The sequence below is a fragment of the Staurois parvus genome, unplaced genomic scaffold (genome assembly GCF_062004578.1).
Source record: "Staurois parvus isolate SC_StPar_1 unplaced genomic scaffold, SC_StPar_1.0 ptg000299l, whole genome shotgun sequence".
Taxonomy (NCBI): domain Eukaryota; kingdom Metazoa; phylum Chordata; class Amphibia; order Anura; family Ranidae; genus Staurois; species Staurois parvus.
The window spans coordinates 22,501,886-22,516,861 of NW_028318095.1; the positions used below are offsets into that span (position 1 = coordinate 22,501,886).

The 14,976-nt window shown below is 41.8% G+C and overlaps 1 protein-coding gene across 2 annotated transcripts in view; it reads left to right on the forward strand.

Annotated features, from left to right (window-relative positions):
- TP53I13 (tumor protein p53 inducible protein 13) overlaps nt 1–14,976 on the forward strand; it is a 41,584-nt gene that overhangs the window by 17,231 nt on the left and 9,377 nt on the right. For both annotated transcript variants that reach the window (XM_089683023.1, XM_089683024.1), the window contains exons 6-8: nt 389–517; nt 6,708–6,908; nt 10,494–11,379. In XM_089683023.1, the coding sequence (XP_089539149.1) occupies nt 389–517; nt 6,708–6,908; nt 10,494–11,379 (1,216 nt within the window). The remainder of the gene's footprint in view (nt 1–388; nt 518–6,707; nt 6,909–10,493; nt 11,380–14,976) is intronic.

A 14,976-nucleotide genomic window follows, 5' to 3' on the forward strand; every position in this document is an offset into this window, starting at 1 on the left:
AATCTGCAACATGTATAAAACTACTGCCATTGAAGCGCGCATGAAAACTAATATAAACTGATGTCTCTGCAAGTGATATCAATGCGTCCGTTTTTCTGCACTTTTGGTGTGAACGAGGCCTTAAGGTCTAGTTTAGCTATCCTCTGTCCATGAAATGTGTAAATTGTATAGCTATTGCCTTGAAAAGAAAGGACAAGTCAGCTAAATCTCAGTTTTTTGCCATGGTATGTTATGGAATGATCTAGTACTACAAGAGAAGTAATTAGTCTATTGTGTGCAGAAAGTTCTCTAAACTTTTGCAGGATACGATTTACCATAAGCTAATATAATAGAGCAGTAACCATGGCAAAAGCATCATTTGATGTCACATGACCTGTTTGTTTTCCAGCATGCAGGTGTGGCCTTCCTCTACCATCCTTGTGTGGACCCTCAGGAGAAGAAAGTCTTATCATTTGTGGCAAGAAGCTGTATTTCCAGACATATAATCACACCTCTTCCAAGTCTATCTAGGGAAAGGGTAGGGGTCCTGCCTCGTGTTATTTTTCATGTAGACTATATAAACAACCTCCTGCGCATAAGTGGTGATGTTAGGACACTGGACACTTTTTCTCATTCATCCACTTTGGCCACGCTTTTCTGCCCCCTTAGGACTGGGGATGCCCCAATATCATAATACAAAAGCAAATAAGAAGGCACACCAGCTTGGCACATTACCCTAATAAACCATTTACTAATAGAAACAAGATAGGAATATATACTCACAAACATCTGTGAACAGCAAGCTCTTTACAAATCATCCTGGACAGTGTACCTCGATCCATTGCACATACTCCTAGGCTTGGGAAGATCCTACCTGGATTGATTCTGCTTCCGTTTTTCTAGGGAAGTTCCCTCTTTATCAGAGCCCTGATGAAGAGGGGACTTCCCTCAAAATGTGTAAGTAAACCTAGAAGTATGGGCAGTGGATCTGAGCAACACTGTCCTAGATGATGATTATTTATTTATTTTTTTTTGTCAGCTTTTTTTTCACAGATGTTTGATAGTATATTTCTATCTTGATTTTTTTAATCTATGGTTTATTAAGCTTTGATATTATATTTTATGTCCTGTGCTATAGAACTGTAAATTTCTATCACAGTGACAGCTCCAACTCTGTTCTGCACTTCACATGGCAATACTCTTGCTCTCGAAATGTCACTTTACTTGTTGTGCAAGTTTGAGTGTATTTAAAAAAGTTTTCTTGGGCAGCCTTTAAATATGTTTTGACCTTTTGTAAAATGGAAGGTTGGCTTCTGGTATAACTCCTCCAGCTGGTGAATTCTGCGTTTACATCATGACTATTAATTGCAAAGGTTTTCTAAGGTCAGGGTGAAAAACCAGCATATTCAAAAGCTGGGTACTGTTTCAAAATAAGAAGGCTCACAACTACTAAATATGACCAATGCATACAAAAGACTAAAAGGGAGACTTCAAACCATGCTGCCCAGAAAATGTACAAAGGTAAAACCAAATTATGAACATATTCAAGCGTAGTAACTGCAACTTCTCTGGCTAGTCTCTCGCGTGCCAGGAAATGCCATATACTTGCATGTAGACACAAATAATATCAAGGGTACAAACTTATGCAAACGATTAATCGCTTTCCTGCCGCCCTATAGCAGAAATACTGCTACAGGGCGGCAGGGGTGCGCAAAATCACAAGTGTGTATGTATGTGTATATAATATATAAATATATATCTATATCTCACAGAAGTGAGTACACCCCTCACATTTTTGTAAATATTTTATTCTATCTTTTCATGTGACAACACTGAAGAAATGACACTTTGCTACAATGTAAAGTAGTGAGTGTACAGCTTGTATATCAGTGTAAATTTGCTGTTCCCTCAAAATAACTCAACACACAGCCATTAATATCTAAACCGCTGGCAACAAAAGTGAGTACACCACTAAGTGAAAATATCCAAATTGAGCCCAATTAGCCATTTTTCCTCCCCGGTTTTGTGACTCGTTAGTGTTACAAGGTCTCAGGTGTGAATGGGGAGCAGGTGTGTTACATTTTCTGTTATCGCTCTCACTCATACTGGTCACTGGAAGTTCAACATGGCACCTCATGGCAAAGAACTCTGAGGATCTGAAAAAAAGAATTGTTGCTTTACGTAAAGATGGCCCAGGCTATTAGAAGATTGCCAAGACCCTGAAACTGAGCTGCAGCAGGGTGGCCAAGACCATACAGCGGTTTAACAGGACAGGTTCCACTCAGAGCAGGCCTCGCCATGGTCGACCAAAGAAGTTGTGTGCACGTGCTCCGCGTCATATCCAGAGGTTGTCTTTGGGAAATGGATGTATGAGTGCTGCCGAGGTTGAAGGGGTGGGGAGTCAGCCTGTCAGTGCTCAGACCATACGCCACACACTGCATCAAATTGGCCTGCATGGCTGTCATCCCAGAAGGAAGCCTCTTCTAAAGATGATGCACAAGAAAGCCTGCAAACAGTTTGCTGAATACAAGCAGACTAAGGACATGGATTACTGGAACCATGTCCTGTGGTCTGATGAGACCAAGATAAACTTATTTGGTTCAGATGGTGTCAAGCGTGTGTGGTGGCAACCAGGTGAGGAGTACAAAGACAAGTGTGTCTTACCTACAGTCAAGCTTGGCGGTGGGAGTGTCATGGTCTGGGGCTGCATGAGTACTGCCGACACTGGGGAGCTACAGTTTATTGAGGGAACCATGAATGCCAACATGTACTGTGACATACTGAAGCAGAGCATGATCCCCTCCCTTTGGAGACTGGGCCATAGGGCGGTATTCCAACATAATGACCCCAAACACACCTCCAAGATGACCACTGCCTTGCTAAAGAAGCTGAGGGTAAAGGTGATGGACTAGCCAAGCATGGGAAAATAGCTAATTGGGCCCAATTTGGACATTTTCACTTAGGGGTATACTCACTTTTGTTGCCAGCGGTTTAGACATTAATGGCTGTGTGTTGAGTTATTTTGAGGGGACATCAAATTTACACTGTTATACAAGCTGTACACTCACTACTCTACATTGTAGCAAAGTGTCATTTCTTCAGTGTTGTCAAATGAAAAGTTAGAATAAAATATTTACAAAAATGTGAGGGGTGTACTCATATTCCAGCTATAGTTATATAATGGATATGGGCTGAAAGTGCACACTCTCAGATTTGATTTGAGGGTATGCACACCCAAATTGGAGGAAAGGTTTAGGAAATGCAGCTCTTAAAAATAGCCATCAACCCTTTTTCAAGGGACCAAAATTAATTGGACAATTGAATATAATCATAAATAAAATGTTTATTTTTAATATTTTGTAGAGAATCCTTTACTGGCAATGACTGCCTGGAGTCCGGAACCTATGGACACTACCAAAGACTGGGTTTCTTCCTTTTTAATGCTTTGCCAGGCTCTAACTACAGATATCTTCAGTTATTCTTTATGGGTCTTTCTGCCTTTTCGTTTCGTCTTCAAGTGAAGTACATGCTCAATTGGGTTGAGATCAGGTGATTGATTCCGCCATTGCAGAATACTCCACTTTGTTTCCTTCAAAAGCTCCTTGGTTGCTTTTGCAGTGTGTTTTGGATCATTGTCCATCTGTACTGTGAAGCACTATACAATTAACTTTGCTGCATTTGGCTGAATCTGGGCTAACAGTACATCTCTTAATACTGCAGAATTCATCTGGCTGCTTCTGTCACATCATCAGTAAACACCAATGACCCAGTGCCACTGGAAGCCATGCATGCCCATTCCATCACACTGCCTCCACCTTGACTTTGTGTGCTTTGGATCATGAGCTGCTCAAAGACTTCTCCAATTTGTTCTTTCTGTCATTCTGGTACAGATTAATCTTGGGTTCATCCGTCCAAAGAATGCTTTTCCAGAACTGGTCTGGCTTTTTTAGATGTTTTTGGGCAAAGTCTCTAATCTGGCTTTTCTATTCCTCAGGCTTATGAATGGTTTTCACTTTGTGGTGAACCCTCTGTATTTGCTCTCGTGAAGTCTTCTCTTGATTACAGACTTTGACAGTGATATGCCCACCTCCTGGAGAGTGTCCTTCGCTTGTCTGGATGTTGTGAATGGGTTTTTCTTTACTATAGGGAGGATCCTGTGATCATCCACCACTGTTGTCTTCCATGGACGTCCATGCCTTTTTTATGTTGCTGAGCTCACCATTGCATTCTTCTTTCCTCAGAATGTACCAAACTGTTGACTTGGTGACTCCTAATGTTGCTGCTATCTCTCTGATAGATTTGTTTCGTTTTTGAATCCTTACAATGGCCTGTTTCACTTGCATGGACAGCTCCTTTAAATACATGATGTAGGTTCACAGCAATAGATTCCAAATGCAAATACCACACTTAGAATCAACTGCAAACCTTTTAACTACTTAACCTGTTCATGCCGGCCGAATGCAAATGTGCGGCCTCACGGCGTCTGGGCCTAGACGCCGAGCGGCTGCACATTTGCGTTTTATTACAAAAGGACATATGTGCCGAGAGCGCACGCTCCCAGCACACATGTCCGGGACTCACGGAAAGGTCCCGATCTCCTCTTTCGATTGGGACCTTTCCCAATCATGTCCCTAAACCCCGCCTCCCGGCTTCTGAAACTCTTAAAGGGCTGGGAGTCGCCTGTGTGAAGGGGTTAATTGATGAACAAAATAACGAAGGAGTAGCCCACACCTGGCCATGAAACAGATTTTAATTCAATTGTCTAATTACGTTTGGTCCCTTGAAAACGGGGGGATGGCTACTCTTAAGAGCTGTAATTCCTAAACCTTCCCTCCAATTTGAATGTAGATAGCCTTAAATTAAACCGGAGAGTGTGCACTTTCAGCCCATATCCATTATATAACTGTAGCTGGAATATATTTTGGTAAATACCTGAAAAAAACTAAAATTGTGCCTGTGTCCAAATATATATGGACCTAACTGGATATAGTGTGTGTTATTCCCTGCCGGCACCTTGTGAACACGGTGTGTGACGGACGGGGAAGAGACCTGTATGTAAACAATACAGATCACTCCCCTGTCATCTCCCGCACACTGCTTTGTATGGCTCTGCATAGCATAGCCATACAAAACAGTGTGCTTACAGTTTAAAGTGCACACACCACATAGTTAACTCTTTGATCGCCCCAGATGTTAACCCCTTCCTGCCCAGTGTCATTAGTACAGGGCCCGTGCTTTATTAACACTGATCACTGTATTGGTGTCACTGGGGATGTCAGTGACGGTTCCCCCCTCCCCAGTGTCAGAATGCCCACCGTAGTCCTGCTATAAGTCACTGATCACCGCTATTACTAGTGAAAATTAAAAAAAAAGCCCAGTATATATACCGCCATTTGTAAACACAATAACTTTCACGTAAACCGTTTAATTTACACATATTGTGATTTTTTTTTTTTTTTTTTTTTTTTTTTTTTTATGTGTAAAAAACGCAGAGGCAATCAAATACCACCTAAAGAAAGCTCTATTTGTGGGATAAAAGGACACAAAGTTCATTTGAGTGCAGCATTGCATGACCGCGCAATTGTCAGTTAAAGTAACGCAGTGCCATATTGCAAAAAATGGCCTGATCAGGAAGTGGGGTAAATCCTCTGGAGGGCAAGTGGTCCACCAGAAATGTGCCTCTTTACCCCACTTTCAGGCAACTGGACAGGTGGGCAATGTGAACATCTATTGCAATATACCTGAACCTAGAATAGCTATTACTATGGCCAATAATGCTTGTGTTTTTATATTAGTAGGCTTTTTTTTGTTTAGAAAGGATTTACTAATGCTAGTTAATAGTGTTTAGGTCATTTATTATAAAGTCAAGCTTTAGATAAAATGTGTTTAGTGTTGCCAGTAGGGAAACTTATTTAGTACTATAAGTAAGGGTTAGAACCTTAGGCACACCTTTTTATTGTAATCTTTGCTGTCCTGTCACATTGGCCCCTATTTCTCAGGAATTATACTAAGCAGAAATTTATCCAAAAGGAATACAGGAAGCAAGAAATACCTGTCCTCCCCTTTCTGTTCAACATAAAATATTGGTTGGAGTTGCGCCTCAAATTATTATTTTTTTTTTTCTTTTATATACATACAGTAAGGGCTTTTTCATGTGCTGCAGTCCTTGACGTCCATCTGAAAAGGGATTTGTAATGGATCGATTTTCAGAGGTAGTTGACAGGTGGTGGGGAGGCGATATGTCAATGCCTCACCTTCTGGTTTAACCCTGTAAATGCTGCAATACCATGCTTCTATCCCATGAATTTCAGGGGTCTTGTAACCCCACTGAATGCGACATGCTTAATTTTTGACGCAGAACACAGCATTGCCATCTGCAGCATGGGTACAGCCCTGAGTGGATGCATGTTTGTGTGCAGGTGGACAGTTGGAGGCAGTAAAACCAGGGCTTAGCTGCCTGGTTTTACCGCCCCCTTGCCCCATATGTGAATGGACTCTGCGTGTTTTCCAGTTCAGAGACTGCAGAGCAATACAAACAGAACAGTGGACAAACTCCTAGCGCTGGCCCCATAGATATGACAGTGGTGCACATGATTGCTTAGTGATGTCTTAAAATCAGATTGTATTGTAAATGTATTAGTTTTGTGTACACTGTTAACAGTGGGGGTGTGATGGTTTCCACAAATAAGGTCCTTGGTAACAGTGCCGGGGTTTTTTTTTTTTTCTAGCCCATTGCCCTGGTCGCTTGGTGCTCAACTCTGGAGATGTCTCACATTAACATGACGGAGATAAGGTTTTGGCTGAAAGAAAATACTCCCAATGGACATCAACTTGAAACATTACAAGATGGAGCCTACCAACATTTACTGATCAGGCCGTCCCTAATGTCAGCAGACAGTGCAGGTCTCTGTCATGAAAGGGATTTTCAGGTAAATCACCTCATTTTAAGCTGCACTAAAATAGATATTTTGACATTTGATCTCTGTATTTTGAATCTGTCTTCAAAGTTTATACATAATTTATATACCCGATAGCGCAATCAGGGTTTTTTTTCATTGAGCTCCAATCAGAAATACCTCATTTGTTTATTAATAAGCACAGCTTGTATTTAAAGTGAAGCGGTGCCCAGACTATGCACATTACATTATTTACATGTTCTTTACAAGCAGTAAAATAACTTTTTAAACAAGACATCACTCACTTATTTATCTGCTTCTTTAATTTGAGATTATTTAATCTCTTAGATCTTTAAGGATCCCAGTAAGGCTAACTTTGCACAGGTGACTTGGTACGGTGTGAATGACAGCGGCAGGAATCTGCTGAATCCTGCAGCTGTTGTTATCATCTGGGAGTGACTAGCTGCAACCGCCGAGTTAGTACACTTCAACAGGTTGGCACACACAAATGCAACCAGCAGTGATTACTGCAGGTAAACGCTGACTGTGCAAACAGTCACGGATAGCTGCAGCTACTGCTGGCCTATCATTAACCACTTCCTCTCCAGAGGATTTACCCCCCCCCCCCTTCCTGACCAGGCCATTTTTGTTGCGTTACGGCGCTGCGTTACTTTAACTGACAATTGCGCGGTCCTGCAAAGCTGCACCCAAACGAAATTTGCGTCCTTTTTTTCCCACGAATAGAGCTTTCTTTTGGTAGTATGTGATCGCCTGTTCATCTTTTATTTTTTGTGTTATAAAAAAAAAGGACTGACAATTTTTAGAAAAAAAACATTTTCAGCTTTTTGCTATTAAACGTCTTGTAAAAAACAAAACAAAAATTTAGGCAAAAATATATTCTGCTACATGTCTTTGCTAAAAAATACCAAATCACAATACGTGTAAATTAATTGGTTTACTTGAACGTTATAGCGTTTACAAATGGCGGTATATATACTAGGCTTTTTTAAAATTATTTTTATTTTTTTTACTAGTAATGGCGTCGATCAGTGACTTATAGTGGGGCTGCAGCGGGCATTCTGACACTGGGGGGAACTGACTTGGTGTCACTGACATCCCCAGTGACACCAATACGGTGATCAGTGCTAATAAACAGCACTGACACTATACTAATGGCACTGGGCAGGAAGGGGTTAACGTGGGGAGATCAAAGGGTTAACCGTGTGCTGTGTGACATTTTACAATGTGTGCTGTGTTTGTGCTTCACTGTAAGCACACTGCTTTGCATGGCTGTGCTGTGCCCAGCCATGCAAAGCAGTGTACTGAAACAAAAGAGTTCTCCAAACCCCCCCTCATCGGAGATCCTCAGCAATCACCGGGCGCCGACGAGTAATCATCGGCCAGGACCCGGTGATTGACCGCCTATATGGCGGTGTGGGTAGGGTGTGCGCCCCCCTATACCAGGAAAAACACACACACACCGCCCTGTAGCAGTATTTCTGCTATGGGGCAGAGCTGAACCGGTTCAAGTGCATGAGATCGGCGGCCACAGCTAGACACTCACATATTGCAAAAAATAGCTGCAGGAATCTGCAGATTCCTATTGCTGTAAGTCATACCGAGCAAAAAAATCTCCTGTGTGAATGTAGCCTAATAATTCAAGAGTACAATTGCATTTGGTTTCTAACGACTTGCCTCCCAGACACTTTTACCCCCTTCCTGCCCAGGCCAATTTTCAGCCTTCAGCGCTGTTGCATTTTGAATGACAATCCCATGATCATACAGCACTGTACCCAAATTAAATTTTGGTCATTTTGTTCACACAAATAGAGCTTTTTTTTTTTTTTTTTTTTTTTTTTTTTCTTTTAGACAAACAGAGCTTTCTCTTGCTGGTATTTAGTTTACTACTGGGGTTTTAATTTTTTTTGCTAAACAAATGAATTTTCTTTGTTTTCTGTTTAAAGTTTTGTAAATAAGTGATTTTTCTCCTTCACTGATGGGGAGGCACTGACAGGGTGCACTGATGATCAGTGTAGATGCCCCCTCTGAGAAATGCCACTTACCGGCTCTCCTCTTCTCATGTACTGTCAGCCTGAGGAGAGGACTACTGATAACCAGCATTTCCTATTTACACTGCCATCAGCTGTGATTGGACACCGCTGATCACATGGTAAAAGGCTGCTCTGATTGGTCATTTACCTGAATCTGTGATCAGCTGTAAACAAGGGACACAGCAATCACAGATCGTGCCCAGTGCACGCCCCAGGGAGTGTGCGGGGGGGGTGTGGTTCTGGGCAGGCGTTCATGGATGCCCTCCCAGAACTAGCCGACTGCGCTGTAGCTGTCTTTTGGCTATAGCGCAGTCAGGCACTGGTTAAAAACATCTGCAAATTTACACAAGCTAGCAGGCTGCCAATAATCTCTTCCTATAGAGAAATGTACTTTCCCTGCTGTGAGCTTTAAAAAATAATTTCTTGGCAATTCTTCTAGCAGGGATTCGACAAATTCCAGGTCTTAGGTCACCACGGCACTAGAAACCGTATCCGGACGCCTCAGCCCCCACCAGCCCACACTGCTTTGTGCTCTCTTATTCTCCACACCTTGTCCTCACCTAGCCCCTCTCTCCTGCCCCATAGAGTCCAGGATGTGCCCTCCAGTGTATACTGCTCTATGGCCAAGAACTTCCCAGAACTCCTCGCAAAGCCCTATGAGAGTCTGTACCCCAGGTTGAGTTGTAGGCAGATTCCAGGTGTGTGCAAGGAGTGGTCAGGGCCGCTGTTGAGCAGGCTTTGGTCAGAAATGGCAGTGTGCGTCAGGCTGTGCGGGGTGGGTGAGGCCAGGGGGTACCAGCGGTACCCCACTGAGGTGCCCCTTTGCTCTTTGTTGCAGCTGCTGGTGGAGATGGGACAGCTATCCCTCCTGGCACCAGATCCTCTTCGGTGTGTGTGTGTGTGTGTGTGTGTGTGTGTGTGTGTGTGTCAGTGTGTGTCAGTCAGTCAGTCAGTCAGTGCCCCCCTCCCATGACACTTCATTGCTGCCCCTCTTGTTCTGGCAGCTAGATTCAAAGACTCCTGGGATGTATGACATCATTTGCTTAGGCCAGGAAGCAACTGAAGAAATGTAAGAAAAAATTAAAACAAGTAAATATAATATACCTTCCTATATAATTGCGAATGCTAGCAGCATAAGGATTAACCCCTTCATGCCGGCCGCACGCAAATGTGCGGCCTCCCGGCATCTGGGCCTAGAGGCCGAGCGGCCACACATTGGCGTTCATGTAGCCCTGCGCACTCCCAGCACACATGTGAGGTACTCACGGAAAGGTCCCGGTCCGCTCTTTCGATCGGGACGCTTCCCGATTATGTGACCGGCCGTGACGTGATGTCACGGGCGGCCACATGACACTAAGCCACGCCCCGTCCCGCCCACCTCCCGGCGCAGGAACTCCTCTTCACGCCGGGATGATCTGGCGTGAAGGGGTTAAAAATGGTCAAGACTGAAGTTCCGCTTTTATGAACGTTTACTCATGGTAGTATATCTTTGAGCAAATTGTTCTCTGTTGTGGGAGCTTGTTGGCATTCATGATACTATTATAAATTGTATCTGTAATACTTTCAGATGCGGAATCATTTTCGGAGCCATAGAGGACAATCAGTTTGGCTTCTGTTGCGGAAAAGAAGAGCTGTGGTATCCTCCACCCCTAGGGTGCAAGATATAGCATCTTCAAATGTATCTACCAGCATTTCCTCCAGTACAATACCTGGGAAACACGTAGACAAAACCACTAGAATGCACAGTACAGCGTCACAACATACAGGAACCAGCAAGCTATCTTTTCCCACAATGTCCTCTTCTACATCCTCAGTTGGATTAATACATGACTCACACACTGAAAGTAAAAAATCTAGCATTCATAGCAAGGAGACAGAAGATATTGACAAGGATGTGGCAAAGTTGCCAGTACAGGAGGTCATGCCCACCCCAGTAAACCAGTCTCTTGTCTTACCTGAAGTTAATGTGACACGACCTGTTGGAAACAATATATCTCAAGAGACTGGTAAGGAACAGCCGTCACAGCCTTTAGTCACACCTAAAGACCACCCTGATGCCTCCCCACAGAAAGAGGCAACCATGAACATTGCACCAAGACCTGACACTACTCAACAGTTGCATCATCCGCTTACTGATCCAAAGCTTTTATCCACTGCTGAGAAGAAACCATCAGGTGAACAGACGCAGGAATGCAGTTGTCAGCATGACACAGGTGCCGAGTTGTCGGCCAAGGCCCAGACAAAGTTGAGAGACAGCCAGCATAAGTCCAGTGAAGGGTTTGTTTCTACCCCTCGAACACAGGAGGCCACTTGGGCAGCGGCATCTCTCCTTTTTCTCTTTTGTCTACTCACATTTTCTGTCTTGTACACACAAATCTATAAGAAGTTCCGCAGGAGCCAGAGCCTGTACTGGTCATCAGGAAGCCACACTGAAGAGAAAGAAACTGTAGCATGTAAGTTTTCTCCTAGATTTGAGTGAATGATTGATGAAAAATATGTCTTGTTTATTGAAAAATGTCTGCTAGTGGTAATTGTAATGTGCACCTTGTTTTGATGGAATCTGTACATACAATGGTTAAAATAAGGATGGATATATATACAGTTGTGTTCAAAATAATAGCAGTGTGTTGAAAAAAGTGAATAAAGCTCAAAATCCTTCTAATAGCTTTTATTTCCATACACACAAATGCATTGGGAACAATACACATTCTATTCCAAATCAAAACATGAAGAAAAATATATCAAATTTGTGTTGTTCCTCTAAAAAAAAAAAATTGAAGAAAAGTGAATATTAGTCTGTTCAAAAAAATAGCAGTGTTTTGTATTCTTCTTTACAAACTCAAACATTCACTATATAAACGGAAAAATGTTTGAAGATTTTGCTTTCCTTTGAATCACTTAGATAATATTTAGTTGTATATGCACTGTTTCTGAGAACTGCTGTACATCTGTGTTGCATGGAGTCAACCAACTTCTGGCACCTGTGAACAGGTTTTCCAGCCCAGGATGACTGGACTACATTCCACAGTTCTTCTCTATTTCTTGGTTTTGCCTCAGAAACTGCATTTTTGATGTCACCCCACAAGTTTTCTATTGGATTAAGATCCGGGGATTGGGCTGGCCACTCCATATCGTCAATCTTGTTGGTCTGGAACCAAGATGTTGCACGTTTACTGGTGTGTTTGGGGTCGTTGTCTTGTTGGAACACCCATTTCAAGGGCATTTCCTCTTCCGCATAAGGCAGCATGACCTCTTCAAGTATTCTGATGTATTCAAACTGATCCATGATCCCTGGTATGTGATAAATAGGCCCAACACCGTAGTATGAGAAACATCCCCATATCATGATGCTTGCGCAACCATGCTTCACTGTCTTCACAGTGTACTGTGGCTTGAATTCAGTGTTTGGGGGTCGTCTGACAAACTGTCTCTGGCCACTAGACCCAAAAAGAACAATCTTACTTTCATCAGTCCACAAAATGTTGCGCCATTTCTCTTTAGGCCAGTCAATGTGCTCTTTGGCAAATTGTAACCTCTTCAGCACATGTCTCTTTTTCAGCAGTGGGACTTTGCGGGGGCTTCTTGCAGATAGCTTGGCTTCACATAGGCGTCTTCTAATTGTAACAGTACTCACAGGTAACTTTAGACCTTCTTTGATCTTCCTGGAGCTGATTGTTGGCTGAGTCCTTGCCATTTTGGCTATTCTTCTATCCATTCGAATGGTAGTTTTTCGCTTTCTTCCACGTCTTTCAGGTTTTGGTTGCCATTTTAAAGCATTTGCGATCATTTTAGCTGAGCAGCCTATCATTGTCTGCACTTCATATGTTTTCCCCTCTCCAATCAACTTCTTAATCAAAGTACGCTGTTCTTCTGAACAATGTCTGGAACGACCCATTTTCCTCAGAATTTCAGAGAGAAATGCACTGTAACCAGCATGTACAACATTTGCTGCCTTCCTTCCTTAAATAAAGGCAATAATTGTTACCTGTTTTTCAAAGAATGAATGACCTCACTAATAGAACTCCACACTGCTATTATTTTGAACATGCCCCTTTCAATTAGTGATTCAATTACACAGAATCAGCAGCATGCATGTCATGACTGTTGGGTCTGTTGGATTTCTATTACTCTACTACACCTGCTAGTAAATTATTTGCCATGTAGAAATATCATTTCTACGAAAAACAGTGATTGATCAGGTTAGTGATGTCTGACTATTATTTTGAACACAACTGTGTGTGTGTGTGTGTGTATGTGTGTGTGTGTGTGTGTGTGTATGTATGTATGTGTGTGTGTGTGTGTGTGTGTGTGTGTATATGTGTGTATATATATGTGTATGTGTATGTATGTATATATATATATATATATATATATATATATATATATAAATATAAATATAAATAATATCTCTGCGCTAATAAGAACCACAATAGGTAATCAAAAATGAGGTGTAAAACATATAGCAGCTGAGCACAAAAACCCTGATACTAGCGCTGCGTTTTTATGCATTTAATGGTTAAAATGAACCTTTCCATGAAAGAAACAGGGAGAATAAATTCCTGATTTTTTTTTTTTTTTTTTTTTTTTTAATGTGATTAGTTATCTGTTCTATGTCAAGGATTCAGAAGGTTTTACATTGGAAAAACAAATTGGCCAAAGTACACAGATTGGAAAAGTTAGTTCTATATCTGCATAGTTGCTCCAGGTTAGTGACTCAAAGTATTAAAGCAAAAAAAGATCTGCGTGACAGCCAGGCTACTAGTAATAGGAGACTCCATGTTTCTTTTAGGACCGCTTTCTTTTAAATGGTCGCATTTTGATAAAGTTTTGTTGCTTACGTGTTTAAAACTTACTCAAATACAGTTGACAATGCTGAAATAAGCCGTGTACTTAAAGGAGCCACTACAAAGCATGGGATTGTACATTACAGGTCACCCTGGGGGTGCTGTCACCCAAGTGTCTGTAGCCAAGCGAGGTGATGGTTAATGGGTTAACAAGCCCTGAACATCACACATCTACAAAATGTGTCTAAGGGTGGCGTACAAAGCACCTTTTAACATGGCTGCTTCCAAGCCTGGCCAACATCATGGGATGGCAGACGAAATAAACCTCCAGACATAAAAAATACATAACAACCATCTTGGCTGAATAATGGCCGCAGCCTTGTTTATCGGTTTTCACAGCTTTAACAAATCATAATTATAACTTTTATTTCAAAAACTATAAAAATTTTAAATTACATAACCACATCAGCCCAGTCATGAAGGCTCAAGCTGTAATTTCATTTAAACTGTTTTTTAATTTAATCATTTTTTTTTTTACCAGTCCCCAACTGACCGATGTGATGACTTTAATCACACCTGTCTCCTAAACCACAAATCGCGGCCAATTCAATACAAGTCTGGAGGTTAAAGTTAAAAATATCCAGCCCTATATCTGATAGGTGAATCCCATCATCCCTGTAAAGGCCTGATGTACTACCCTCCAGATGCCAGAATGAAAACCCAGAATCCGCAGGTATAAATTTTTGGATAGCTCTAGTGACCCTTTTCTGAACCTTGTCAAAAGGTCGCAAACTATCTGAATCGAGCCATCGTAGCTGTGGGATAATTTCCGAATATACCATTACCAGACGAGGGGCAGAAGATTTTAATACCTTGATAGTATTCTGGATATTGGCAATCAGATCAAGCGTTCTGATACGACCAACATCATTACTGCCCAGTGTAATAGTAGAATGTCAGGAGCAGGCCAACTTGTATTTAATCTATTAAATTAGAAATTTAACTCATCCCAATTTATACTCCCGCAACCTCTCCAAAATATTACAAATTTTGTTGGGTCCAATCCTAAATTTTCGGAATAAATTCTGGATGCTGCCCTTTTCTGAGCCCAAAATATAAATAAATGGCCTTTCATCCATATCACTTTCCGAGCTCCTAAAACAAATAAATACATTTTTAAATCTCACTCTCTGTCAAACCAATATGAGCTTCTGTTGCCTCACCAGTCCTAAAAAGAATGAGTAGAAATATGTGCATTTTGCAGAT